The sequence below is a fragment of the Microtus pennsylvanicus genome, chromosome 7 (assembly GCF_037038515.1).
Source record: "Microtus pennsylvanicus isolate mMicPen1 chromosome 7, mMicPen1.hap1, whole genome shotgun sequence".
NCBI lineage: Eukaryota > Metazoa > Chordata > Mammalia > Rodentia > Cricetidae > Microtus > Microtus pennsylvanicus.
The window spans coordinates 2791313-2818898 of NC_134585.1; the positions used below are offsets into that span (position 1 = coordinate 2791313).

At 47.5% G+C, this 27586-nt stretch overlaps 2 protein-coding genes across 2 annotated transcripts in view; both read right to left on the bottom strand.

Moving 5' to 3' along the window:
* Nucleotides 1-348: 348 nt before the first annotated feature.
* LOC142854248 (H-2 class II histocompatibility antigen, E-S beta chain-like) lies at nt 349-10464 on the bottom strand. The gene is given in 7 exon segments (XM_075979552.1): nt 349-796; nt 1060-1083; nt 1591-1701; nt 2381-2638; nt 2641-2661; nt 6066-6335; nt 10278-10464. Coding segments are annotated over 7 exon segments (798 nt in total). The 5' UTR covers nt 10378-10464; the 3' UTR covers nt 349-782.
* Nucleotides 10465-12976: 2512 nt separating this feature from the next.
* LOC142854247 (H-2 class II histocompatibility antigen, I-E beta chain-like) overlaps nt 12977-27586 on the bottom strand; it is a 122292-nt gene continuing 107682 nt past the window's right edge. Inside the window, exons 2-6 of the mRNA XM_075979551.1 lie at nt 22546-22815; nt 18843-19124; nt 18112-18219; nt 17574-17597; nt 12977-17293 (exon numbers count right to left, since the gene is read on the bottom strand). Coding sequence (XP_075835666.1) covers nt 17280-17293; nt 17574-17597; nt 18112-18219; nt 18843-19124; nt 22546-22815 — 698 coding nt within the window. The 3' untranslated portion in view covers nt 12977-17279. The remainder of the gene's footprint in view (nt 17294-17573; nt 17598-18111; nt 18220-18842; nt 19125-22545; nt 22816-27586) is intronic.

Consider the following 27586-nt stretch of genomic DNA (forward strand, 5'->3'; position numbering starts at 1 on the left):
TCTTCAAACCTGATTAAATTGCTACAGTTAATTTTTTATGTGTGGAGACCAGCGAGAAACCTCAGGTATCTGGAGACTGGCTCATCAGGTGGAACCCGACAGCAGAACCAGAACCTTCCAGATTCTCAGCCAATGCAAGGGCCTTTCTAATCCCACCCACAGAGGGAAGGATGGGGCTGGTGCCACTCAGAGCATCGCCCTGACTCTGTCCTCGCCACACTGTGACAAGGGTCACGGCAACATCTCCCTCCTCCACCACAGCTCTCACAGATTCCCTTCTTATGTGCTTAAATGGCTTCTGCTATATTGAGTATATGTTGTCTTTTCAAATTCAATTCAATTAAAAAATATTCTAATTAACAAGTAATGTATAACACTGAATTTATTTCTTATACAAAATTTGCCATGTGTATCACGCACGAACTGTTTTACAGTGGATCATTCCTTTCTCTTTGAGTTTCTTCTCCTTCGAAATCCATGAAGCAGGTGATTTTCATCCTTTGTTTGTGAAAAATGAAAAGAAATGAAAGAATTCATCATGGCAGCAGCCTGGCTCGGAAGCTCCAGACAAAGGGCAGGGGACAAAAAGGAGGGAATTCTGTCCCAGGGCTGCAGGCCCAGGCAGGGGTTGTATCATCAGGTAGGACAGATCTGCAGGGCCCAGAGCCAGGAGGAGCCAGGTCCTGGAAAAACACTGTCAGTGGAGGAACTTGAGCCAGGCAGGACATGATTTCATGACATGGAGACAGGAGAGTTCCTTCCTTCAGCCTTGTCAGCTCACCTCAGCTCAGGAGTCCTGCAGAGCACAGGGGACAGTGGAGTTTCCAGACCTAATTCTGCAGTGGCTTCTCTCCCCCCTCAGGCCTCCCTGACTGCAAGACAGTGAGGAGAGAGAACTTCTTGAGCTTCAGAGCACAGGCCTTCAGTAAGTGCGAGAAACAAGGCTCAGTATCCTGGGATCTATATCTTCCCCTGTGTGTCTGCCTGGTGTCCCTCACACCCCAGCCCACCCTGTAGGGAAAGCAGATCTGTCTCTGAGGGAAGACTGAAAGGTATTACCTGTCGGCTGGAGTCCAGACTGTCCTAGAGAAGAGAATTAAGTGCATGGAGGCAGATCTGTCCCCCTCCTTCCACATGACCCTAGACTCTGAGATTCCTCTGGCACCACTGCCCACAGCATCCAGGGCAGAGGGGAGTGTGGACAGACAGAGGGACTCAAAGTCCCAGTCACACAGCAGCCAAGTGGCTCTTCCTCCACTCTTCCTCTGTTCTGACTTCTCAAGTCAGAATCCCATTAAATTTCCCATCCGCATTTGTTACCATGTACTAGTATCTGCAGACTGTTGGGTTCAGAGATAACTGAAACCTGAGACACCCTGAGAACAAAGTCATGTCTCTTCTCTGAAATGCCACGAGCCTTGGCCACCACCAGGATTCAAAGGGTCAGGAGCTTCCTTCCCACCTGCTCCACTCCACTGTGACAGGGCTGGTCAGGCTGGGATGCTCCACCTGGCAGGTGTAAACCTCTCCACTCTGAGGAACCGTCTCCAGCATCACCAGGGTCTGGAAGGTCCAGTCTCCACTCCTTACCTTTCTGGTTCCTGAAGTAGGTGAACAGTCCCAGCCCGAGGAAGAGCAGACCCAGCACGAAGCCCCCGACTCCACTCAGCATCTTCTTCTGTGCAGATGAGGACTGAGCCCCTGAGAAGGAAGCCGGGTTTAGAGGTTTTCACCCCAAATCTTGTTTCCCTCTTGGGGCCCCTAGAGTCAGAGATTTAAGACCAAGGAAGAAGCCTGTTCTAGGGGAGCTGTACTCGAACACCCTGCTGATGTTTGGAAGCAGTCAAACAACAAGAGGTTCACAGCATGAAGAGATTTAATATGGCTGCCCTGAGCTGAGCTGACAGGAAGCCCCTGAGCTCTGAGGATGCACAGTCCTGAGGCTGACAGAGCTAAGCAAAGGCAGAGCTGAGACTGGACGTCCCTGAGGTCAGCCATAACCCTGCGCTGCTCCTTGTCCATCATCTCCATGAGCAGCAACAGAAACACAACCCAGCCAGAGGCAGAGGCTGCAGCCAGGGCCAAGCAGGTCCTTGGTCTGGTGATGTCACTGAAGGCTCAGGAGAGTGTGTGGGAGCATAACTGTTTCCCAGGGGCAAAGGTGCTCGTAGAAGATCACACACCTACCCCTGTGAGCCATGATGAAGGAGAGAACAGCACAGAACCAGTGGAAATAGTGTGTGGGAAAAGAGAGCTGATGGGTAGGGGTAAGACCCGCTCTATAGGTGGCGGGTTCGCACAGTTAGAGCTGACAGGCAGGGGTAAGCCACGCCCCTCCTGGGTGGGCCGGGATTCTCAGGGTCAGGAGCTTCCCACTCACTCCACTCCACTGTGACAGGGCTGGTCAGGCTGGGATGCTCCACCTGGCAGGTGTAAACCTCTCCACTCTGAGGAACCGTCTCCAGCATCACCAGGGTCTGGAAGGTCCAGTCTCCATTCCGGATCAGGCCCGTGGTCACGACCCGAGTCTTCTCCTCCTGGCCATTCCGGAACCATCTGATTTCAATCTGGCTGGGGTAGAAGCCTCTCACGGAGCAGACCAGGAGGTTGTGGTGCTCCTGGGGCTCTGTCTTTGTCGATACACAGTCACCACAGGCTCAACTAGAGGAGAAGGGGAGGTGAGAACAGGTCATGAGGGCAGAGCTGTCCCCCAGGTTGGCTGTGTCTGCCTCCACCCACCCAGGCTGAGGTCCAGACAGGACTCAGAGTCTAACACAGTTGTCTGGACTTAGTGTCTGTTCTCTCACGTTAGCTATCAGCGCCACTCTGTGGAGGAATCCCCAGCTGCAGGTGGATGCCCTGGTAGGGAAAGAAAAGCTTATCCCCCAGCTGTTGCAATTTCTCCATCAGCTAAGTACATAAGTTGTGTCTCTGGGTTCTGTCTTTTCTGGTGTCTAGAGGGCAGCAGTTCTGTGTGCGAGGCAGGAAGTCTTACTGAGAACTCTTTCTCATCTCCCTTTGCAGGACTCTGAATAAATCAACTTTATCACATCTGCGGTCAGTGTTCTAATGTGTGTCACCCGGGGAGCTGCTGTCTCCTCAGCAGGGGCCGTCAGTGTGTGCTGCAGGGTTTAGGGACTGTGTGCAGTCTCCTCAGCAGGGGCCGTCAGTGTGTGAGCTGCAGGGTTTAGGGACTGTGTGCAGTCTCCTCAGCAGGGGCCGGCAGTGTGTGAGCTGCAGGGTTTACAGACTGCTGCAGTCTCCTCAGCAGGGGCCGTCAGTGTGTGAGCTGCAGGGTTTACAGACTGCTGCAGTCTCCTCAGCAGGGGCCGTCAGTGTGTGAGCTGCAGGGTTTAGGGACTGTGCTGCAGTCTCCTCAGCAGGGGCCATCAGTGTGTGAGCTGCAGGGTTTACAGACTGCTGCAGTCTCCTCAGCAGGGGCCCTCAGTGTGTGAGCTGCAGGGTTTACAGACTGCTGCAGTCTCCTCAGCAGGGGCCGTCAGTGTGTGAGCTGCAGGGTTTACAGACTGTGCTGCAGTCTCCTCAGCAGGGGCCGTCAGTGTGTGAGCTGCAGGGTTTACAGACTGCTGCAGTCTCCTCAGCAGGGGCCGTCAGTGTGTGAGCTGCAGGGTTTACAGACTGTGCTGCAGTCTCCTCAGCAGGGGCCGTCAGGGTGTGAGCTGCAGGGTTTACAGACTGTGCTGCAGTCTCCTCAGCAGGGGCCGTCAGTGTGTGAGCTGCAGGGTTTACAGACTGCTGCAGTCTCCTCAGCAGGGGCCGTCAGTGTGTGCTGCAGGGTTTACAGACTGCTGCAGTCTCCTCAGCAGGGGCCGTCAGTGTGTGAGCTGCAGGGTTTACAGACTGCTGCAGTCTCCTCAGCAGGGGCCGTCAGTGTGTGACGTCAGGGTTTAGGGACTGTGCTGCAGTCTGCACCCGGACCCCTGCAGAGCAGTGGGCTTGCAGCAGAAGGCGGTGCTGGAGTGAATTCTCTCTGAATTGGAGGAGCCAGGCCTTTTCTCTTACTGTTTTGTCTAGACGACACAGTGTAACAGCCGTGAGGACATGTTACAATCCCATTCTCATGGAAGCTCACTGTAAACTCCCTCCATCCCTTAAATGTAGTTCAAAGAAGCCTTCATTGTTAGTTTAGGATATAAGAGCTAGCTACAAATATGCTTAAGCTGCTATAAGAATTCCTACAGCCCGTAGCCTTTAAATTACCCACCCACTTGGGCCTGGCCTCTTATCCTGTTTATGCTGAGGTAAAGCATGGGTCTGGCCTCTCTTTTCCAGCTGTGGCATTTTTGGTTGCTGTCTGCCATTCCAGCAGAGGATTGTGACTTGTGAGTCTACCCCTAAATAAATGGCCCTCTGTTATTCTCAATTCTGAGCTGGTGTGGCATTTCCTTTAAGCGCCCTTCTTCATTGGCGCCCCACATGGATTCAGACTCCACTCCTAACAGGTGGATGGCCTGAGGACCTAACCAGTCAACAGCCCAGAAAGTCTCCCAACCCTGCCCGCCTGGCTTGCTAATACCTAAGCAGTTTTTTGTAGAAATCCCCGCCACCGTGGTGCTAACTTCTAGTGGTGACTTGGAAATTTCCCAAGCACATACATGCCCCCACTCCCCGCCTCCTCTGCTGCATTCCTGGCCACAGCATCTCTTGTGCAGCTTCTGGTTTGTGCTCCCTGCCCATGAGTTCTGGGCTTCTTGTTCCATGTATTGAATTGATTTAATTGCTTTTAATTTGTCAAGCAAAGCATATTTCTCAGGATTTAACCAGCACCAAGGCGGGACACTAAAGCCGCTGAGGGCCGTTCCTGCATTGCTGCTAGCCATGACTTCGCAACCACACCTGCTGGATTTCTTGTAGGCGTCCTTCTTCATTAAGCTATTGGTCATACAGTATTACAAATAATAAAGTTTCTGTGTGGTTATTTTGGGTCTGAGATGCCAGGGACAAACAAGCAGCCTCCCTCTAAAGATAACTATACCCAAATTCCCAAATATTGTTTATAATTTTTTACATTTAAAGGGGGATATGCTATAGAGATGAATACTTTACATTGGCATGGATCTTGCTTTACGGATAAAATTTAAGGTCAATTTTGTTATATGTATATTTCTGCTTTTGATGTATTGTGTTTGTGCAGCTCATTTAAATATGTAATGTATAATTAAGAAATATAGGATAATAGATAATTATCTATAATATTTAAACTTGTAGTTATGTTAGTTAGGTTTTCTAGATATATAGAGATTATATTTCAGATGTATAGTTATTCTTCAAGCCTTTCAAAGACTAACAGAATATGACATTTAAATGTTTTAAGCACTTAGCTCTTTTCATAACAATGAGACACATATGCTCCTGGAAGTCTTTGATGGAGTTGAAGAAAGATAGTTATAATTATAAAAGATAGATTAGATATAAAACTTTAGACTCACAACATAGGATAGATGATAGAGTATTTTCCTTAATTTGCCAAATGTAAATGGACTAAATATTGGAACTATAAGTCTTGCTTGATAACTGTTTTGTTGTATGTAATCTTGCTATGTTAAAATTAAATCCCTCCTTTTTATTTAGGCAGAAAAGGGGATGTGATGTGGGATTACGCTCTGCATGCTGTGAATGTTTTATTGCCATAGGTTTATAAAAAAGCTTCTCTTGGTCAGTGGCTTAACAGAGTAAAGGCAGGCAGAAAATCCTAACAGAGATGAAGAGAAAGAGTAGGCGGAGTCAAAGAGACACCACATAGTCGCCTTCCTCCTAACCCTCCTGCTTAAGCCTAGATTAATTATCTTTGATACAGTTTCCACCGCACTTCACTGTCCTGGGCAGTCTTGACGTTCTTCTCATAGCTGGGGAGGAGAACAGAGTTAACACTGCAGAAGCTCCTGCTGAGAACACGAGTTCTGTTCCGGGCTCCTGAACACACACACACACACACACACACACACACACACACACACACACACACACGCACTCATGCATCTTCCCACTGATTCCTCACAGTCCCCCCTCCCCGCCGTTTCCAGCCTCTCCCCCTCACATCTCACCTCTCCGCTGCTCAGTGAAGCTCTCCAAAATCCGGTAGTTGTATCTGCAGTACGTGTCCACCCCGGCCCGCGCATCCTCCAGGAGCTCCTTCCGGCTGTTCCAGTTCTTGGCCTCCAGCTCCCCCATCTTGGTCACAGCAAGGTACTCGCCCACATCACTGTCGAAGCGCACGTTTTCCTCCTGGTTGTAGAAGTATCTGTCCAAAAGCCACACGCGCTGTGTTCCATTGTAGAAATGACACTCGTGTTTAACTTGTGCCATGAACCGAGCTGTGGAGACAGGAATGATCTTCATTTCAGACCCAGGCTTGCCCTGGCCCACCTCTGATGTCACCACAACCCACAGGCAGAAGGACGCACAGCCCTGCTCAAGTAGTTGACAAGGGTGTAAACAAAGAGAGATGGAGGAACCCTGGGGAAAATTCCCCCATTCATAGAAGAAGCAGCACAATCCTCCCTTCATAGCCTCCTGCTTGCTCTCGCCCTCTCCCTCCTTCCCTTCCTCCCTCCTCCCTTTCTCCTTCCCCTTCCTTCCTTCCTCCCTCCCTCCCTTCCTTCCTCCCGTCCTTCCTTCCTTTACATCCTACATCAGTTTCCCCTCCCTCCTCTCCTCCCAGTCCCTCCCCCACCCCCCTCATCCACTCCTCCAGTTTCTCTTCAGAAAAGAGCAGGATCCCATGAAAATCAACCAAACAGTGCAGACTGAGTTTACCACACCCAGACTTAGCAGGAGAGGAGGTGCCCACACTTCTTTTTAGCCCTCATCTATGACCTCCAGATCCTGAGAGGAAGCAGAGGTTGACTGGATGTTTTGTCTCCCATGGTATTTTTTATTATTATTAAAAATAGACTTTTTTAACACAATATTTTCTGATAACAGTTTTCCTTCCCTCTCTCCCTCAGCTCCCACAGATCTTCCCCACCTCTCCACCCACCCAAATCCGTAATCCTTTTTTTCTTTCTCCCACTAGAAAAATCAGGCAACTAAGATGAAAGAAAAAATTAGTATAAAACAACACACACATTCACACTCACAGGAAAAAAACAAAAGCCACAAAACCTTAAACTATAATATATGAGCAAACACCTGTATGGTAAGATAGAGAGGAGAGAGGAGAGAGGAGAGAGAGAGAGAGAGAGAGAGAGTCCAAGAATACTGTTGAGTTCACTTTGTGTTGGAACATCTACTGCTGGGCACAGAGCCTGCTCTTAAGTGTGGTTTATACAGCCAGTGAGACTCTTTTAGTTTTTGTGATTGTGATATAATTGTATCATTAACAACCCCCCAGCCTTTCTATATATTCCTCCTTGCTCTCTTTCAAATTCATGGCCTCTTTTGTTATTAATGGTTACATACATATATGCATATACTTATACTTTCCTAAATACATGAACACACGTTCTCATCTGCATAAAGTTACTTGAATGTATGTTTTCAGGGCTGGCCATCTGGGATGGATAAGCAGTTGGTGTGCTCCTCCCTGGGGAAGACTATTCCTCACACCCCAGCACTCCACTGTTGTCCATGGTTCCTGCCTAGGGCTCCAGCCTCTGGGCTTTCCTGTCACACACACTTGGTCAAGGCAATTGTCCCCTGCTCAGTTAGGGCTGGATGCTGCTGGTGGTCCCAGGACTCCAAAAAAATGTCCCATTTGGGAATAAACTTGAGAACAGAACAATCCTGTCACAGACCATGTAGGAAGGACTGGAGTTGGTGTCCGAATCAGGTCACCTTCCCAAATATCAGCACCCAACAGATGTATTTGGGCCAGCCAGTGTGCCCTTCTCTGATCCCACAGCTGCCCCACCTGGAGCTAAGCAGGAAGCCAGCGCTCACCACTCAGAAGACACCACTCATTTTATTCCTTGTTCTCTTGGTTCTCCCATAAACACAGCAGAAGGAACAGGAAATCTCCCTCAGTGCTGACCCAGGGGATCCACAGAGGGAAAACAGAGGCTGCCCCCTCCTCTTTGGAGCTTAAATTGTGAGAGTGAGGAACAAATAGGAGAGGGGGTGGAGTTCCAGTAACAGGGAGACTCTGGGGAGTGACAGGGAAGATGTGTCACAGATGGAGCAGAAGAAGAGGGTGGGACTGTCAGTGTCAGGGGAGGGGGCGCATCTCAGCTGAGACGACACCTCCTGCCAACCTGAGTTCATGATCAACAGTGCACAGGGCGTGAGGGCGGGGGGGGGGAGGATGAGAGTGGGGTCAAGAGCAGCCCAACTCGGAAGCCTTGGGGTTGACAGAAACTTCTGGAAACTACTGGATAAGTTTCTGGAAATAAAAACCATGATCCCAACACTGACCCACAATCCATTATCTAAATTACAGATCAAGAGAATTCACAAGCCAGATCTTTTTAAATCAGATGCCAAGTGTGACCCCAGGGGCAGGTGAGGGTGTCAGTCGGTCACGTGAGCATCAGTAGTTTCAATAGGGATGGGGCAAGACAATCAGATGTATAGTTTTTCATTTTAATATTTAATCTAACTCAGACGATGTACAAGAGATTTGTTAACAGTAACTCAAATACACGCGAGCACCAGACATTATCATCTACGCGAATGATCAGAAAGATAAAGAAGTTTGGAGCATTTAGTGGGGAATATTTGCCGCAGTCATCACTACTCATGGCTATGAGAGACGGCTGAGAGTCAGAGATGGAATTACTGATCTCTGTGTTCTGAGACATCGCTGAGGATAGTCAGAGGAGACTGGGTTTGATTTGTATTAAAAGACAAAATGGAGGAAAAACAACAGATTCGGAAGTCATAGTAAATGTTAGTGTGAGGGGGCTGGAGAGATGGTTTAGCAGTTAAGAGCACTGGCTGCTCTTGCAGAGGTCCTGAGTCCAAACCCAGCATACATCCTGGTTCACAATCACCTATAGTGGGATCTGATGCCCTCTGCTGGCATAAAGTTATACATGCAGATAGAGCACTCCTACATTAAATAAATACACCTTAAAAAGAAAAAAAGAGCAGCTGGTGTGAAGGATGAAGGGGCAAGGGCAGGAAACCTGGTCTCTGAAATGTAACGATGGGGGGAGAGGCAGTCTGGAAGCTTCTGTGTCATCTGATGTGTGAGATGATAGCACTTACAGAGAGGAAGCACACAGTGAGCAGCAGCCCCCAGGGCTCTACACGGCCTTCCCTGCCAAGACCTAAACATCTCTATGGACACCACCCTCCCTTCCCTATGTTACATCAGTTAAAGCAGAGAGGGCTCAGACGGCTCGGCCACAGTCCCAGCATTTGGGGTCACAGCTTAGCAGTGTTAATAACCCCATCTTTTCTATCCCATATGCACACCCCAGACTTTGTTTTTCCTTTGTGTGGTGTAGACATGAGTCATGAAACTAGAAGTGGATCACAAGATGCAAAGAGGAGTCAGGTCCTTTCCATGGGCTCAGGATGGAGAATGTAGGAGAAAATGAAATAGAGAGAGATTCAAACCACAAACATCAAATTGGCTCTAACCTGCCCTGGGGTCTCAGAAGAGGCCTCACAGACTTTGAAACAGCTCACACAACCCATCATTTCTAAGGCTGCATTAGCTGCTCTGTGCTCCCAAGGAGAAAGGGAACTAACCCACCAGCCAGCAGGGTCCCCATGCAGGAACAGGATTCACAGACACTGTAGTCAGGGCTCAGTCTCCCAGGTGCCCAGGCAGAGGCCTCATGGCCTGGAGAGGATGCACAAAGATTATCCCCCGGATGCCCGCCCCATTCCCCTGACTCTGTGACATTTCCAGAGAAACCTTTGATTACTTCAATATTTGACCATTTTTTAACTTAAAAAATAAACAGAAACATACGTACAACATAGAATATATATACACTATATGAAGGTCCATTTTTAAAGAGAAACCTCTTCGTCATAGCTCAACACAATGAAGACAAGCCCTGTTCAAAGGATTAATTTAACCCCATGGTTTATCAATCCTCTCCAGGCCCTGAGAACTATGGCACAAGGCTGCAGATGCTCCAGGAAGAAACTTGAAAGCAATGGCTGATACGTGGGGCCTCTCACACAGATCTGAGAGCACAGGCATCCACACTCCTCTTTGAGGAAACAGTTTGGATTTCATGTGAGGATTGTGGGCGGTCACAGAAAATATCAATAGATTCAAGGGGCTTGACCTGGACAGTGAGAAGTCGTCCCCTTCCTTCCCCACCCCCAGCAACTCAGCACCTGAGGTGCGCACTTACGTCGGGGGTCCCTGACCAAAGCCACGGAAGAGCTCAGCACCATCAGTGTCAGGACCACAACTGCCACCCAGGGGCCTCTGGAGAGCCACAGACACACCATGCTGGAGGAGAGGAGAGACCGAAACAGGAGGAGCAGACAAGCTCACACAGAAGAAATTGTCACCTCTCTATACCATTGCCAGGGCAGTAAGAGCCAGGGCAGTCACTGGTCTGGTGTTAGACTGGATAAATTTAGGGTGAGGAGCCAATCAGCAGCAGAGGAGACCAGAATCATCAGTTGCTGGTTAGAGATTCAGTAAGAGGGTCCCCTTCTGAAACTTGCAATTTCCTCCATTAAAAGGTTGAGAAGCGTGAGGAGGGGAGGGATTGGGAACTGGATTGATATGTAAAATGAGAGGAGTGGTTTTTTGAAAACAATAAACAAACAAGTAATTAAGTAAATCAATTTTAAAAAAATGAAAAAAAAATTGAAAAAAAAAAGATACTCAGCTTGACCTGGCAGCCCAAGCCTCCAACCCCAGCACTTGGTTGGCAGAGGTAGTTGATTCTCTGAGTTAGCGGCCAGCCTGGTCTACCTTATAAAAGCCTCAAACCAACCAACAAACAAAAGAATCAAACAAAGGCTAGCTTTTTGTGTGTGGGGGAGGCAGGGTGTGTTTTGGTTGGTAGTTCATTCCCTGCCCCCTGTTCTTGTGGATGTCCCCACATCCGTGTGCCTGTGGACAGTGCTAACTGGATTCAGTGAGTTGGTAATTTTTTGAAAAGTGAAAATGAAGTTGGAGGAATCTGGAAGGGTGGTGGTGGTGGTGACTAGAATCTAAATACATTGTACACATGTGTAACTTCTTCAAAGGGTAAATGTTTCCAAAGTATCATTTTATTTGCTATTTTAAATGCTTGATCCAGTTGCAGCTGGAACATTAATCAGGCCACAGTGCTGAGTGACTTAAGATGGTCTGTCATTCACTCACCAGTCTGAGCACTGGGAGCATTCCCCTCTCTTACATCTCTAAACAGGGCTGCGGGGCAATTCTGTGTTTGCAGCTTGTGGGAGTAAAGGAGGTAGAGTGATGTGGGAATTCCCCTCTTGGCAGAACTGGCCTTTGGGTTAAGAAAAGCCCATACCTCAACTACTGACAAAGATACAGAATATCCATAAGTGGATGAAACAGGATTGTCTTATCTTGCCAAGGCAGGGTAAGATAATTTTAAGAAAGTTCCTTACCTTTAATAATGGTATGTCAGTTATGTTAGGCCTTAGCAGGTGAAAATTAGAGTTGATGTTCCTCTTTCTGATGTAATTGACACAACCGACCTGGTGTTTTATCCTTTAGCACAACTCACAGAGATCAGATCCAGAACTGCTGGGGATGCTCAGGGAAGGAACTGGAATTCTCACAGCTGTGAGGATTAATAGAATAACAGGAAGAACCCAAGTTTCCTTTCCCATCTAGGTCTCTCGTCAGCTGCGCCATGGCAAATCATTGACCTCCTTAGAGTTCAGAGCTCACACTGGGCAGTTTAAAGTACTCAGGGTTGGACTTATGACCTCATGCATGCCGGGCAAGTGCCTGTCATAGAGTTTCAGCTCCAGACCTCTCTTTACTTTGTGGCATTATTCACTAAGTTGCCCAGGTTATCCTCGAACTTGTGATCCTCCTGCCTTGACCTCTTAGCTAGCTAAGATCACAGACTTGTGCTAACAGGCCCAGGTAGAAAATGATTAGTGCTTTATATTTTTATTACATGTCTTTATCTATCATGTGTTTATGTCAGTGTCTCTCACACGGCACGGCATGCCTGCCACAGCATGCATGTGTTGTCAAAGCACAACTTTGATGCTGACTTCTCTCCTTGAGGGTGTTAGGGCTGGAACTCACCTCCTTAGGATTGGCAGCAAACACCTCACCTGCTGAGCCACCTCAGCAGCCATTGTGTATAAATAGAGACTTTTCTCTGTCTTGCCCAGTCCTACTGGACCAATTTCTCCCTGGTTACAATTGTTTGGCCAACAGCTCTGGTTTCTTACTGTCTAACTCCACCTATAAACGAACCCATTTAGATTAATTTATATATTACCTTGAGGCTTGTAGAGGAGGGGGGGCGTGTTCCCCTCAGGCTAATGTTTATGTATAAATCCACGCCAGTCCCTTTTGTATTTCCTGCCCATCGCTGGATCCCTGGTGTTGTAAGCTATCCCTTCATTAAAATTTGCTGTTTCATATTAAGCTAGCCTGGTTATTACGCCGCATACAGAGGCTCGTGACTTGTTGCCTCATGTCTTGCTTCCACAGCATCTACATGGTCTCATATTTTCTTGTCTCTGGTGCATTTCTCTGTGTGTGTCTCTTTCTCTCATTCTCTCTCATTCTCTCTTTCCTCTCTCTCTCTGACTTTTCTTTCTGGTTTTAGTCGGCTTGGACATTGTCCAAAACAGCTTTATACATTAACTAATAAAAGCAACACATAATTTGTAGCATGCGAAAGGGCGTCCAACATCATCTCCTATTTTCTGTCTAGTTAAAAAGGAAGGTTTTAACTTTAATGTAGAAAAATTACATATGACAAAAGAGGTATCAAGCAAGAATTACAGTTAACAATATTTAGTCTATTTGTATTTGGAAAAATTAAAGAAATTTCTTTATCATTTTTCCTATCTTTGTGAGTTTAAAATTTTATATCTAATTTATCTTTTATCATAGCTAAGGAAAACCATAATTATAACTATATAGTCTTCACCTCCATCAAAGACCCCAGAAGGATATAATATTACCTAAGTAAACAGGAAGTGCATTGTAAGCAACTTCCAAAACTCTAGAGTTAACAGAGATGTTTCGCTGCATGGACAGTCACGCAGAGTTCTTTTGTAATGTTAGGGCATCCATCTTCAGTCTACAGGCCCAGAGTACCTGGAAGACTTCTCAGCGAAGCAGGGAGTTAGAAGATCTGGTTTACCCTTTACTGGCAAAGCTCCAAAGCCATTGAAGGAATGGATGTGCTAGCCAGGTGAGGGCAAGCAGACAAAGAGCAAAACTTTTCTGCTTTTCTGTCCTTATATAGAATCTCAGCAGAATGTATGACCCATATTAAAGTTCTTCAGGACTCAAGATTCAAATAAAAGCTTGTGTCTTCCTGCCTCGAGATCCAGATCAAAGGTGTGTGTGTGTCTTCGTGCTTCAAAGGTCTGAACGAGAAGTGAATTCACACATTTCAAACCAAGCAGAAAATATCTCACGGTCATGCCCATTTCTGGATTGTAGTTCATCCCAGGTAGAGTCAAGTTGACAACCAAGAATAGCCATCATAACTGTTATATTTATATTACTTTTATATACCAAAGTTGCATTTATCAATATTTAATCACTCTATGAACATCAAGATTTCATTATTTGCTGGAAAAACCTGCTTCTAGCTGTGGTATGGCTCAGGTCTAGCACACACTTTTAATCCAGGTGCTTTCTGTTTGACTATTGTAGACAGGATTAAATAAAGTCAATATGTCAAAAGCTGGAGCAAGCATCCAGTTGACAGGAAATAGCCATAGAGAGTAAGAGGGAGTCAGGAAGAAGGATAGAGAGATGTGTAGGAAGTAAAAGGGAGGGTCCACCGGTTGGAGGAGTTTGTTTGAGATGGCTTAGGAGTAACCTCTCTTTCTGGGCTGATGGTGGAGGAGGAAGCCGCTGGGTGCTGTTTCTGACTCTCTGAACAAGCAGGTTTTTCACCCCAGCATCTGACTCCTGAATCATTATTGATAAAAATAGAACAAAAGATTTATTTTAAACAAATTTGGTGCCCAATGTGGGGCACAATCACAGGGACAGAGAATTGATGCCATAGGTGAACAAACTGAGAAATCATCAGATTTAGTATTAAAAGTCAAACGTTTTCCAGCAAAGACTCCAGAAGGATATATTACCTAAGTAAACAGAAAGTGCATTGTAAGCAACTTCCAACACTCTAGAATTGACAGAGACATCTTGCTGCCTGGAAAGTAACCCAAAGTTCTTCATTAACATTGGGGCATCCATCTTCAGTCAATAGGCCCATAATATCTGGCAGACTTTTCAGTGAAGAAGGAAATTTGAAGATGTTTTGCCTTGTAATGACAAAGTTCATCAGATGCTTTCTTTTATGTCCTGAAAAATGCCTGTCAGTTCTTCCATAAAGCAGGAGGTTCTTTGATGCCTACTTCCTCTTGAAGTAATTGGTGCTGCCAGTAGCAGACACGTCTCACTGTTTAGAAAAGTCTAAGTTTTTAACATGTTTTAAATGCCATATTCTATAGGTCTTTGAAAGATTTGAAGAATACCTATTAATCTGAAATATATCTCTCTCCATCTAGAAAACTTAACTAACATGACTACATGTTTGATTATTAAAGGTGATTATCTGTTAATCCATTTTTCTTAATTAATTATACATTACCTTTTTAAATGAACTGCACAAACACAATACTTTAATCAAGAGCAGAAATATACATAAAACAAAATCAACCTTAAATTTATATCAATAAACCAGATCCATACCAATGCAAATTAATCATCTCTATAGCATATCCCTCTTTAAATGTAACCAAATATTTATAAACAATCATTTATGGAGTTTGAGCAATGTTCTCTAGACTACTTCCTATTGATTGGGGGCACTATTAATCAGGTCTTCTATGGGGTATCCTGTGTAGTAGGTCTATCTCAGCCAGCAGTCCTGGAGCTGTTGTGTATGTTAGACCACCTGGGCCATTGCTTCAGGGTCTTGTTTGATCAAACTGTATTAGCCAATAAGGAATCCACAACTTTCTAACTCTGTGGAAACAAAAGCAGAACTTCTTTTCCAAAGCAACATGTCCTTAGATCCAAACTTTGAAGTCAAGATATCTTTAAATTAAATATGTTGGTTTAGCTTATCAGCCCATACAATGAAATATGACTCTGTACTTAGCTCATTCACAGTTAAAAAATTTAAGAAAATACAATAATATGCATATTTCAGACTCTGTGTATATTCCATTTTTATGTGGCTTATTTTTCTTCTCCTTTAATCTGAGTATGTACTCTTTTTTATTACTTTTACTATCTCTTTAATGACTTTATTTTATATTTAAAAACCATTTACTTCTTTTTAAAGCTATATATGTTCTTTTTCTTCTTTCGCCCAAGCCTACGTAAATTTATCCAACACTGTGACCCGTTTAGAAGTCTTCTTTTTTATCTGCATCCGTCTTTACTGCATATCTGTTATCATTCTGTGACCAGGACTAAGGTTGCTTTGTCTTTTGGCTCTGCCCAGTCCAATGGCAGAGGCATGTTTATGCCAGCTCTACGAGCCATGGTCTCTGCTCCAGGCCCAGGGACACAGCGGGTCTACTTTGCCATCAATCAACCTGTTGCATTCTGGACACAAACCCCATTCAAATGCTCCATAGCCTAACCTTCTGAAAGAACCAGAGTTCATGCTACCAGCATGGACCAGGAAGCTGCTGTTTATTAAAGAATTTGGGAAGTTTTTTTGTTGTTAATGCTGAGTCAGGAAGTGATTTCTTAATGGAGCCATGCCTCTGCTTGCTGCCAGAAAACAGAGCCTATCCGAAAAACTGCGGTTATCAATAAGCTGTGCTTAACTCGAATCTTTTTTGTCTAGAATTCCTTCCCAAGCTCTCTCAGGTTTTATGTGGATGTAGCTGACCCACATGGGCATTCTAGTCATATTACCCTCCAAAATTTCTCCTACAGGAATTTTAATGCAGAGGGAAGATACTATCTTATTGTAGATCCTTTTACCTCGTAAACTGAATAAGAAATTTAAAACTTATGTGGAAAAGGTCTCTGAATTAATTATCAAAGGAACTGAGACTTTGTCAATTAGCAGGAATAAACCCAGCCAAGATTTTACTCCCTTTTACTAGGGATGAAATTTTAAAAAATATGGGAAGACAATGAACGCTGGCAAAGGGCTTGTGCTAACTTTCATTAGGAGAGATTAATAACAACGATCCCAAAAGTGATAGAATTCACCTTATAAAGGCAGCTACTTGGATCCTTCCTCACATTGTACATGACACACCAATAACTGGAGCCCATAATTCTACACTGATGCAAATAAATCAAGAAAGGCAGGTCACAAATCAGAAGATTTAAGTAAGGTGGAACAAAGCCTTTACAGTTCTGTCCAAAAATCAATATGCTATTCTCAAAGTACTAAGGGATTTTAAAAAAACCTCTCAATATAGTTACTAATTCGCATTATGCAGAACGAGTTGTCATAATTCTAATTTTTATACTTGATATTTTTTCTTATTGTATATAGTTGACATTAGGTTTGGAACTCTCTTATTTAGACAAAAGGGGAGAACTGTGGGGACTCCTTCAGACAATGGCTCTTGGATGCTGGCCTACTTTGGGCTCTGTCTCAGGTACTAGATATACAGACATAGAGGCATGCAAGACCCACTGGCTGCTGGATTCAGTTCCAGTTCCCCGCTCACACAGAGGACTGCTGATCACTGCTTTTACTGTGAGTCAACCCCTAAACAAATAAACCTTTATTATCCCCCATTCTGAGATAGTGTGGGCCTACTTTATTATAAATCGCTACATATATACACTCCTCCATTCATATCATGAACAAACAGAGTCTAACAGTGGGTCATTCCTTTCTCTGAATTTCTTCTCCTTGAAATTCTATGAAGCAGGTAATTTTGATTTTTTGTCTATTTGAGAAAAAAATGTGGGAAAGTGTAATCACAGCAACCTGGCTCAGAAACTCAGACAAAGGGCAGGGGACAAAAGGAAGCAGGGCAGGGGAGGGGAGGGGACTTCTGTCCTGGGACTGTAGGCACAGGTGGGGTTGAACAGGCCATCAGGGAGAACAGGCCTGCAGGGTCCATAACCAGGAGGAGCCAGGTCCTAGGGAAGCACTGTCAGTGGAGGAACTGAAGCCAAGAAGGAAACAATTTCATGACATGGAGACAGGAGGAGCTCCTTCCTTCAGCCTTGTCACCTCAGCTCAGCTCAGGAGTCCTGCAGAGCACAGGGGACAGTGGAGTTTCCAGACCTAACTCTGCAGTGGCTTCTCCTACCCCCTCAGGCCTCCCTGACTGCATGAGAGTGAGCAGAGAGAACTTTTCAAGCTCTGAGTAAACAGAGCTTCAGAGCCCAGGCCCTCAGTAAGTACAGGAAACAAGGCTCGGTGTCCTGGGATCTACATCTTCCCCAGTGTGTCTGCCTGGTATACCTCACACCCCAGCCCACACTGTAGGGAAGGCAGATCTGTCTCTGAGGGAAGACTGAAGGGTGTTACCTGTCGGCTGGAGTCCAGACTGTCCTAGAGAAGAGAATAAAATAGACATTAAGTGCATGGAGGCAGATCTGTCCCCCTCCTCCCACATGAACATAGACTCTGAGATTCCTCTGGCACCACTGCCCACAGCATCCAGGGCAGAGGGGAGTGTGGACAGACAGAGGGACTTAAAGTCCCAGTCACACAGCAGCCCAGAGGCTCTTCCTCCACTCTTCCTTCATTCTGACTTCTCAAGTCAGAATCCCATTAAATTTCCCATCCCCATTTGTCACCATGCTTTAGTATCTGCAGACTGTTGGGTTCAGAGATAACTGAAACCTGAGACACCCTGAAAACAAAGTCATGTCTCTTCTCTGAAATGCCACGAGCCTTGGCCACCACCAGGATTCAAAGGGTCAGGAGCTTCCCACTCACTCCACTCCACTGTGACAGGGCTGGTCAGGCTGGGGTGCTCCACCTGGCAGGTGTAAACCTCTCCACTCTGAGGAACCATCTCCAGCATCACCAGGGTCTGGAAGGTCCAGTCTCCACTACTTACCTTTCAGGTTCCTGAAGTAGATGAACAGCCCAGGCCCGAGGAAGAGCAGACCCAGCATGAAGCCCCCTCCACTCAGCATCTTCTTCTGTGCAGATGAGGACTGAACCCCTGAGAAGGAAGCCGGGTTTAGAGGTTTTCACCCCAAATCTTGTTTCCCTTTTGGGGCCCCTAGAGTCAGAGCTTTAAGACCGAGGAAGAAGTTTCTCCTAGAACAGTAGGAACTGAACACTCCTGCTGATGTTTGGAAGCAGTCAAACAACAAGAGGTTCACAGCATGAAAAGACTTAATATGGCCGCCCTGAGGGGAGCTGACAGAAGCTCCTGAGCTCTGAGGATGCACAGTCCTGAGGGTGACAGAGCTAAGCAAAGGCAGAGCTGAGACTGGACGTCCCTGAGGTCAGCCATGACCCTGCGCTGCTCCTTGTCCATCATCTGCATGAGCAGCAGCAGAAACACAACCCAGCCAGAGGCAGAGGCTGCAGCCAGGGACAAGTAGGTCCTTGGTCTGGTGATGTCACTGAAGGCTCAGGAGAGAGTGTAATGGCATAACTGCTTCCCAGGGGCAAAGGTGCTTGTGGAAGATCACACACCTACCCTGTGAGCCATACTGAAGGAGAGAACAGCACAGAACCATTGGAAATAATGTGTGGGAAAGGAGAGCTGACAGACAGGGTAAGCCATGCCTCTTGCTGGTGGGCGGGGATTCTCAGGGTCAGGAGCTTCCCACTCACTCCACTCCACTCTGGCAGGGCTGGTCAGGCTGGGATGCTCCACCTGGCAGGTGTAAACCTCTCCACTCTGAGGAACCGTCTCCAGCATCACCAGGGTCTGGAAGGTCCAGTCTCCATTCCGGATCAGGCCTGTGTACACGACCCGAGTCTTCTCCTCCTGGCCATTCCGGAACCATCTGATTTCAATCTGGCTGGGATAGAAGTTGCTCACAGAGCAGACCAGGAGGTTGTGGTGCTCCTGGGGCTCTGTCTTTGTGGGATACACAGTTACCACAGGCTCAACTAGAGGAGAAGGGGAGGTGAGAACAGGTCATGAGGGCAGAGCTGTCCCCCAGGTTGGCTGTGTCTGCCTCCACCCACCCAGGCTGAGGTCCAGGCAGGACTCAGAGTCTAACACAGTTGTCTGGACTTAGTGTCTGTTCTCTCACGTTAGCTATCGGCGCCACTCTGTGGAGGAATCCCCAGCTGCAGGTGGATGCCCTGGTAGGGAAAGAAAAGCTTATCCCCAGTTGTTGCAATTTCTCCATCAGCTAAGTACATAAGTTGTGTCTCTGGGTTCTGTCTCTTCTGGTGTCTAGAGGGCAGCAGTTCTGTGTGCGAGGCAGGAAGTCTTACTGAGAACTCTTTCTCATCTCCCTTTGCAGGACTCTGAATAAATCAACTTTACCACATCTGCGGTCAGTGTTCTAATGTGTGTCACCCAGGGAGCCGCTGTCTCCTCAGCAGGGGCCGTCAGTGTGTGAGCTGCAGGGTTTACAGACTGTGCTGCAGTCTCCTCAGCAGGGGCCGTCAGTGTGTGAGCTGCAGGGTTTACAGACTGCTGCAGTCTCCTCAGCAGGGGCCCTCAGTGTGTGAGCTGCAGGGTTTAGGGACTGTGCTGCAGTCTCCTCAGCAGGGGCCGTCAGTGTGTGAGCTGCAGGGTTTAGGGACTGTGTGCAGTCTGCATCCGGACCCCTGCAGAGCAGTGGGCTTGCAGCAGAAGGCGGTGCTGGAGTGAATTCTCTCTGAACTGGAGGAGCCAGGCCTTTTCTCTTACTGTTTTGTCTAGACGACACAGTGTAACAGCCGTGAGGATACATTACAATACATTCTCATGGAAGCTCACTGTAAACTCCCTCCATCCCTTAAATGTAGTTCAAAGAAGACTTCATTTTCTGTTTTCTCTTTCAATATTTGATTCATCTCTCTACAATCTTCCCAAGTTTTGTAGAAAACCTCCTCCACCTTGTTTAAATGGGGTTTTCAACACCACACATGGTGGTGGGCACTTTTATGTCAATTTGAAATGAGCTGAAGTCACGTGAGAGGAGGGAACCTCAAATTATAAAATGCCTCCATCAGATCAGGCTGTAAACAAACCTGTAGGACATTCTCTCAATTCCTGGTTGTGGAAGAAGCCCAGCCATTATGGATGGTGCCCTTCCTGGGTTGTGGTTCCTGGGTTTTAAAGAAAGCAGGCTGAGCAAGCAGCAGGGAACAAGCCAGTAAGCAGAACCTCTCCATGGCCTCTGCCTCAGCTCCCGCCTCCAGGTTCCCGCCTCATTTGAGTTCCTGTCCTTACTTTGTTTGATGATGAACATTGATATAAAACTGTAAGCTAAATAGTCCCCTTCCTCCCTGATTTGCTTTGGCCATGGAGTTTCACCACAGCAACAATAACCCTGACTAGGACACACACCAAACCAGAATCACCACACTCCTGGCAGCCCCTGAGCCCACTGCCTGCCATCCCCACGCCTGCACGCTCCCTGGCTTTTCTCTCTGCTGTGTAATTTCTAACACTGGAGGGGCACAGCAGCCATTCCTGGCTCCTCCACTTTCCCTTACTCTCCCTTCTTGTTCTGTGTGACCAGGTCAAGAAACACAGCTGGTCAGAACCCCAAATCCAGAACTTTGTCAGGCACTGGGTGACATCCTGAGTAACCCTGAGATGGTAAAGTGTTCAGGACCAGGTCCACAGGTCACATGCCAACACAGGTTCATTTTACAGAAGGGGCCTGAGTGTCTGGGTGTCAGGTGTCTCTCGGTTCCCAGACCCACAGCCTCTCACACCAGACAGGAGAGCAGATCTGAGGCAGGGACGTGAGGCAGACACCGTCCCAGTGACACAGAGGAAGAACACGGGACCTGTAACTCACTCCTCCTCATCAAGACAGCAATGCTGACACATTAGATAGGAAACGTGAGTTAAAGGCTGAGTGTGGATCGTCCAGTAAAGTAAAAGTCGTGAATAAGGAAATGAACAACAGCAGGGACTTTAGACCTAAGGAGCTCTGAAAAGGCAGAGGTGCCTTGTGATCAGTCAGTGGTTCAAGTGTCCCCTCGGGGGACAAGGGACAGTTGATTCTAGAGCCAAATATGTGTGGCCATGGCCCAAGAACACAGAGTCAGATGACCCCAAATTCCATTTTCCCACATGGTGATGGATCTGTGATGTTTTCATGATAACAGAACAAAGCATTTGATGAATGTACACTTTCCAAGCGCATCGTGGGAGCATCGGGTGGGCGGGGTCACAGCACAGGGGGGAACTGGCCATGGTCTCAGGGCTCTGATGACAGTCTTGGCTTCTGAGTGGGGAAGTATGTGCCTGACAGTTCCACACATCCCGAAAGGTTTCACTCGGAAGTCCAAGATGTCCAGGCAGAGACAGAGGAGGACAAAGAACGTCTATTAAGGGGACTAATGACAGATCAGGATTAGTCATGATTAGGCTGTGGATCTGCAACATTCCAACCTCCCCACATCACTGAAGGTCTCCTGAGTCCCCAGCCCTGCAGCAGGGGCAGCTCTTTCTGGAATCTTCCATTCACAGGTCACGAACCTCCCCACCTCTGACTCCCCACACAGCTCAGTCTGACACTTCATTCTCAGTGAGCTGCTTTTGTGAGCACAGCACACATTGTTTCAGCTGAGGGAGGAGGGAAAGTCCAGGAAACACTGGGGACCTGAGAGGAGAGAGAGGCCTCACTCTGGGGTGGCTGAAGCCTCTAGCTAAGCAACAATCAGCAAATGCTATGCTGTTTCTCTGTCCCCAGCTGTGACCTGCAGTTTCTCACCAGGGACTCACTACAGGGAAGGGACACACACTAAACCCCTGTGCAACAGTAGAGGCTCCTGAGTTCACCACCACCCGAGGAACCTGCAGAGCCACCTCATGTGTCTCTTGCCAAATGAGAGAGAAAAGAAAGAATCTTCTCAGAAAAATTTTGAGGTGTGTACTGACAGTCAGACACTGAATATGGCTGATGCCAATACAACCCCTTGCCTGCTCTTCCTGTGGGGGCTGTAGCCAGGGGCAGGTCTCCCTCTGTGTGACTCTCTCTGGGAAGCCCACACCCTGGGGTGCATCTTTAGCTCCCTCTGTCGGACCCCTTCCTCCTAACCCTCCTGCTTAAGCTTAGATTGATGCATCTTTATACAGTGTCCACCCCCTCCCCAGTCTGGATATTCTCTCAGGGCTGGAGAGGTGATCAGAGTTAACAGGGCTCCAGCTCCTGGTGAGGACAGTTCTGTTCCCAGGTCCCATCTGGGCTGCTTAAAACCACCTGTGGCTGCAGCTGCAGGGAGTCCAGCGTCTCTGCAGGTTTCTGCACACAGGCAAGCAATGATGCACGCACCCTCCTACTGATCCCTTACAGTGTCCCCCACCCTGCCGCCCCCCTCCCCGCGCCCGGTCCAACCCCTTGCCTTCACCTCTCACCTCTCCTCTGCACAGTGAAGCTCTCCGCAACCTGGTAGTTGTATCTGCAGTACGTGTCCACAAGGGACCTCTTCTGCTCCAGGAGCTCCTTCTGGCTGTTCCAGTACTCAGCGTCTGGCTGACCCAGCTCATTCACCGCGTGGTACTCGCCCACATCACTGTCAAAGCGTGCATACTCCTCCTGGTTGTAGAAGTATCTGTCCAGAAACCGCACGCGCTGCGTCCCGTTGTAGAAATGACACTCGTGTTTAACTTGTTCCAAAAACCAAGCTATGGAGACAAGAATGATCTTCAGTGGCCACAAATGACCAGACCCAGGCTCGCCCCAACCCACCTCTGACTTCAACCCAACCCAAGGGGCAGAGGACACACAGCCAGGTCCTGGTAGTTGACAAGGGTGTAAACAGGGAGAGGGATGAACTCCCGGAAATCCATCCCCCCTCCATTCCTAGGAGAGGCAGGGATTGCTCTCCCTTCATAGCCTCCTGCTTGCCCTCTCCCTCCCTCCTCTTTCCCTCCCTCCCTTTCTCCCTTTTCTTTCTTTCTTTCTTTTTTCCTTTCTTTCTTTCTTTCTTTCTTTCTTTCTTCCTTCCTTTCTTTCTTTCTTTCCACCCCGAAGAGGTTTCCCCTTCATCCTCTCCTCCCAGTCCCTTCCCCGCCCTTCTTATCCACTCCTCCTCCCCCATCTCTTCAGAAAAAGGCAAGATCCCATGAATATCAACCAATCAGGGCAGACTGAGTTTACCACATCTAGACTTAACAGGAGAGGAGGTGTCCACACTCTTTTTTAAGCCCTCATCTATGATCTCCTGATCCCGAGAGGATGCAGAGGCTGATTGGCCATTTTACCTCCCACAATATTCTTTTCGTTACTACTGAAAATAGACTTTTTCATATAAAATATTCTGATCACAGTTTTCCCTCCTGCAACTCCCACAGATCTTTCCCACCTCTCTGCCCACCCAAATCCTTAATCTTTCTTTCTCTCTCCCACTAGAAACAAACAGGCACCTAAGACAAAAGAAAAAATTAGTATAGAACAACACACACACATTCACACTTACAGGAATAAAATAAAAGCCACAAAACCTTAAACCATAATATATGAGCAAAATTCCTGTATGGTGAGGAGGAGGAGAGGGAGGGGAGAGAGGGAGGGAGGGAGGGAGGGAAGGAGAGAGAGAGAGAGAGAGAGAGAGCGAGCCAAGAATATCATTGAGGTCACTTTGTGTTGGAACATCTACTGCTGGGCAGGGGCTCTGCCCTTCAGTGTGGTTTATACAGCCAGTGAGACTCTTAGTTTTTGTGAGTGTTATATAGTTGTATCATTGACACCCCCCCAGTCTTCCTATATAACCTTTCTTGTTCTCTTTCAAATTCATGGTGTCTTTTGTTATTAATGGTTACATACATATATGCATATACTTTCCTAAATACATGAACACACCTTCTCATCTGCATAATGTTACTTGAATGTGTGTTTTCAGGGCTGACCATCTGGGAATGGATAAGCAGTTGGTGTGCTCCTCCCAGGGGAAGACTATTTCTCACACCCCAGCACTCCACTGTTGTCCATGGTTCCTGCCTAGGGCTCCAGCCTCTGGGCTTCCCTGTCACACACTCTTGGTCAAGGCAATCGTCCGGTGCTCAGTTATGGCTTAATGTTGCTGCTTGTACCATGGCCCCAAGGGAAAAAGTCCCATTTGGGAATAAACTTGAGAAGAGAACAATCCTGTCACGGGCCATGCAGGAGGGACTGGTGCCGGTGTCCAAATGCACGCCTCACAGATGAGCACCCGACAGATCTACCTCTGGTATTCCAGAGGAGAGGGCTCAGCAAATGTTCGTCTCTCTGGTCCCACAGCTGCCCCACCTGGAGCTGAGCAGGAAGCCAGCGCTCACCACTCAGAAGACTCCACTCCTTCCATCCCTCATGATCTTGATTCTCCCATAAACACAGCAGAAGGAACAGGAAATCTCCCTCAGTGCTGACCTGTGCTGACCCAGGGGATCCACAGAGGGAAAACAGACGCTGCCCCCTCCTCTTTGGAGCTTAAATTGTGAGAGTGAGGAACAAATAGGAGAGGGGGTGGAGTTCCAGTAACAGGGAGACTTGAGTGACAGGAGGGGACAGAGAAGCCCTCTGGGGAGTGACAGGGAAGATGTGTCACAGATGGAGCAGAAGAAGAGGGTGGGACTGTCAGTGTCAGGGGAGGGGGCGCATCTCAGCTGAGACAACACCTCCTGCCAACCTGAGTTCATGAGCAACAGTGCACAGGGCGTGAGGGTGGGGGGGAGGGGGGGATGAGAGTGGGGTCGAGAGGAACCCAACTCGGAAGACTTGGGGTTGAATGGAGCTTTGAAAACTACTGGAGAAGTTTCTGGAAATGAAAACCATGATCCCAACACTGACCCACAATCTCTTAACTAAATTACAGACCCAGAGATTTCACAAACTTTTAAAATCAGATGCCAAGTGTGACCCCAGGGACAGGTGAGGGTGTCAGTCAATCACATGTGCATCTGAAGTTTCAATAGGGATGGGGCAAGACAATCAGATATATAGTTTTTCTTTTTAATATTTAATCTAACTCAGACGATGTACAAGAGATTTGTTAATTTTAACTCAAATACATGCGAGCACCAGACATCATCATGTCCCCAAATACACGGAAAGATGAAGAAGTTCAGGGCATTTTGTGGGACAATACCTGTGGCGGTCATCACTTCTCAGGGCTGTAAGAGAGAAAGAGACTGCTGAGAATTTCAGAGATGGAATTTATTTCTGATCTCGGTGTTTTGAGACGTCACTGATTAGAATGAAGGGTATGATTTATACTTTACAAAATGGAGGAAAAATGACAGTTTCAGAAGAGTTAGCTTGATGGAACAGGAGAGATGACTCAGTGGTTAAGAGCACTGGCTGCTTTTCCAGAGGTCATGAGTTTAAGTACCAGCATCACATGGTGGCTCCCAACCATCTACAGTGGGATCTGATGCCCTCTTCTGGCATAAAGGTATAGATGCAGATAGAGTCTTCCTACATTAATAAATAAATAAATCTTCTAGAATAGTCTGTGTGAAGGACAATTGAAATTACCCGGCGAGTGAGAACAAAGCACGAAGCATGCAACAAACCTGCTTAAGAAGAGTTTATTAGAGGAGACGCGTGAAGAGGCCCGTTGAAGTCGGTGTGCGGCCAGCCTTTACAGGCTGCCTACCACATGTGCACAGGTGGCTGACATAGCAATGTCGTATACAGATGACGGAGCTCATGAATGCATGGCGAGGGTTTACGTAGCTGCGTCATACATAGGTGATGCAACCATACCACGTATAGGTCACGCAGGGCCTTTTAAGGTCCCCGGGGGTGACTAAGTATTTTGCCTGAGCACTTCTCCGCACATGCCCTGGAACCTGGAAGTGCCAGCCACGCTGTGTGGCCAGAATCGTAACTGTGATGATTTCAGCCGCAATAAGGGTGATACTTCTGGGTTCTAGGGGCCATGCATGTGCAGAGAAGCCCTCAGGCAGAAGTGCCTAATGGCCCCCGGGGATGTTAAAGGGCCCTGCGTGACCCACGTGCATGGTGGATTACATCATCCACATATGAATCAGATGCACACTGACTTCCCCAGGCCCGTAACACTCCCTCTAAAAAATTCCTAAGCAGGTTTGTCGCATGTTCCGTGTTTCCTTCTCACTCACGCCAGGTAATTTCAATAACAACAATAATGCCAGGGTAGGAGCCTGTTCTGTGGAGTGGAACAAGGAGGTAAGAGGCCGCGTGAAAGCTTCTGCGTCCTTTGATGCCTGAGATGATAACACAGAGAGGAAGCACACAGTGAGCAGCAGCCCCTAGTGCTCTACACGGCCATCCCTCCCGATCCCTAAACATCTCTATGGAAACCATCCTCCCTTCCCCATTTTCATCAGTTAAAGCAGAGAGGGCTCAGACGGCTCGGCCACAGTCCCAGCATTTGGGGTCATATCTTCGGAGTGTCAATAACCCCATCTTTCATATCCCATAAGCAGACCCAGACTTTGATTTTTCTCTGTGTGGTATAGGTATGGGTCGTGAATCTGGAAGAGATCACAAGATGCAAAGAGGACTCAGGTCCTTTCCATGGACTCAGGACAGAGAATGTAGGAGAAAATGAAATGCAGAGAGATTCAAATCATAAACATCAAATGGGCTTTAACTCACCCCAGGTTCTCAGAAGAGGCTTCACAGACTTTGAGCCCATGCTCTCTAAGGCTGCCCTGTGCTCCCGAGTAGAATGGGAACTAACGCATCACCCATCAGGGTCCCCATGCAGGAGCAGGCTGCACAGACACTGGAGTCAGGGAGAGAGAAAATCTGAGCCCTGGGCTCAGCCTCCCAGGTGCCCAGGAAGTGGCTTCAGGGCGGGCAGAGGATGCGCAGGGATCCTCCTGGGATGCTCAGCCTGTTACTGTGATTCTGTGACACTTCTAGAGGAATCTTTTAATCACTTCAATATTGGTCTTTTTATTGAAAATAAAATAAACTTATATACAAAATAGAATACAAACACACACATGAAGTTCTATTTTTAACGAGAAACCTCTTTGTCTGGCATAGCTCAACACAATGAGGACAAGCCCTGTGCAGGGGTTGATTTAACATCATGATTATCAGTCCTCTCCAGGCCCTGAGGACTGTGACACAGGCTGGAGATGCTCCAGGAAGAGACTGGAAAGCAATGGCTGATACGTGGGGCCTCTCACACAGATCTGAGAGCACAGGCATCCGGGCTTCCATTTGGGGAAACAGTTTGGATTTCAAGTGAGGACTGTGGGTGGTCACAGAAAATATTGTTAGATTCAAGGGGCTTGACCTGGACAGTGAGAAGTCGGCCCCTCCCTCCCCCACCCCCAGCAGCTCAGCACCTGAGGTGTGCACTTACGTCGGGGGATCAAAGCCATGGAAGAACTCAGCACCATCAGTGTCAGGACCACAGCTGCCACCCAGGGGCCTCTGGGGAGCCACGGTTTCATCATGCTGAAGGAGAGAAAAGAT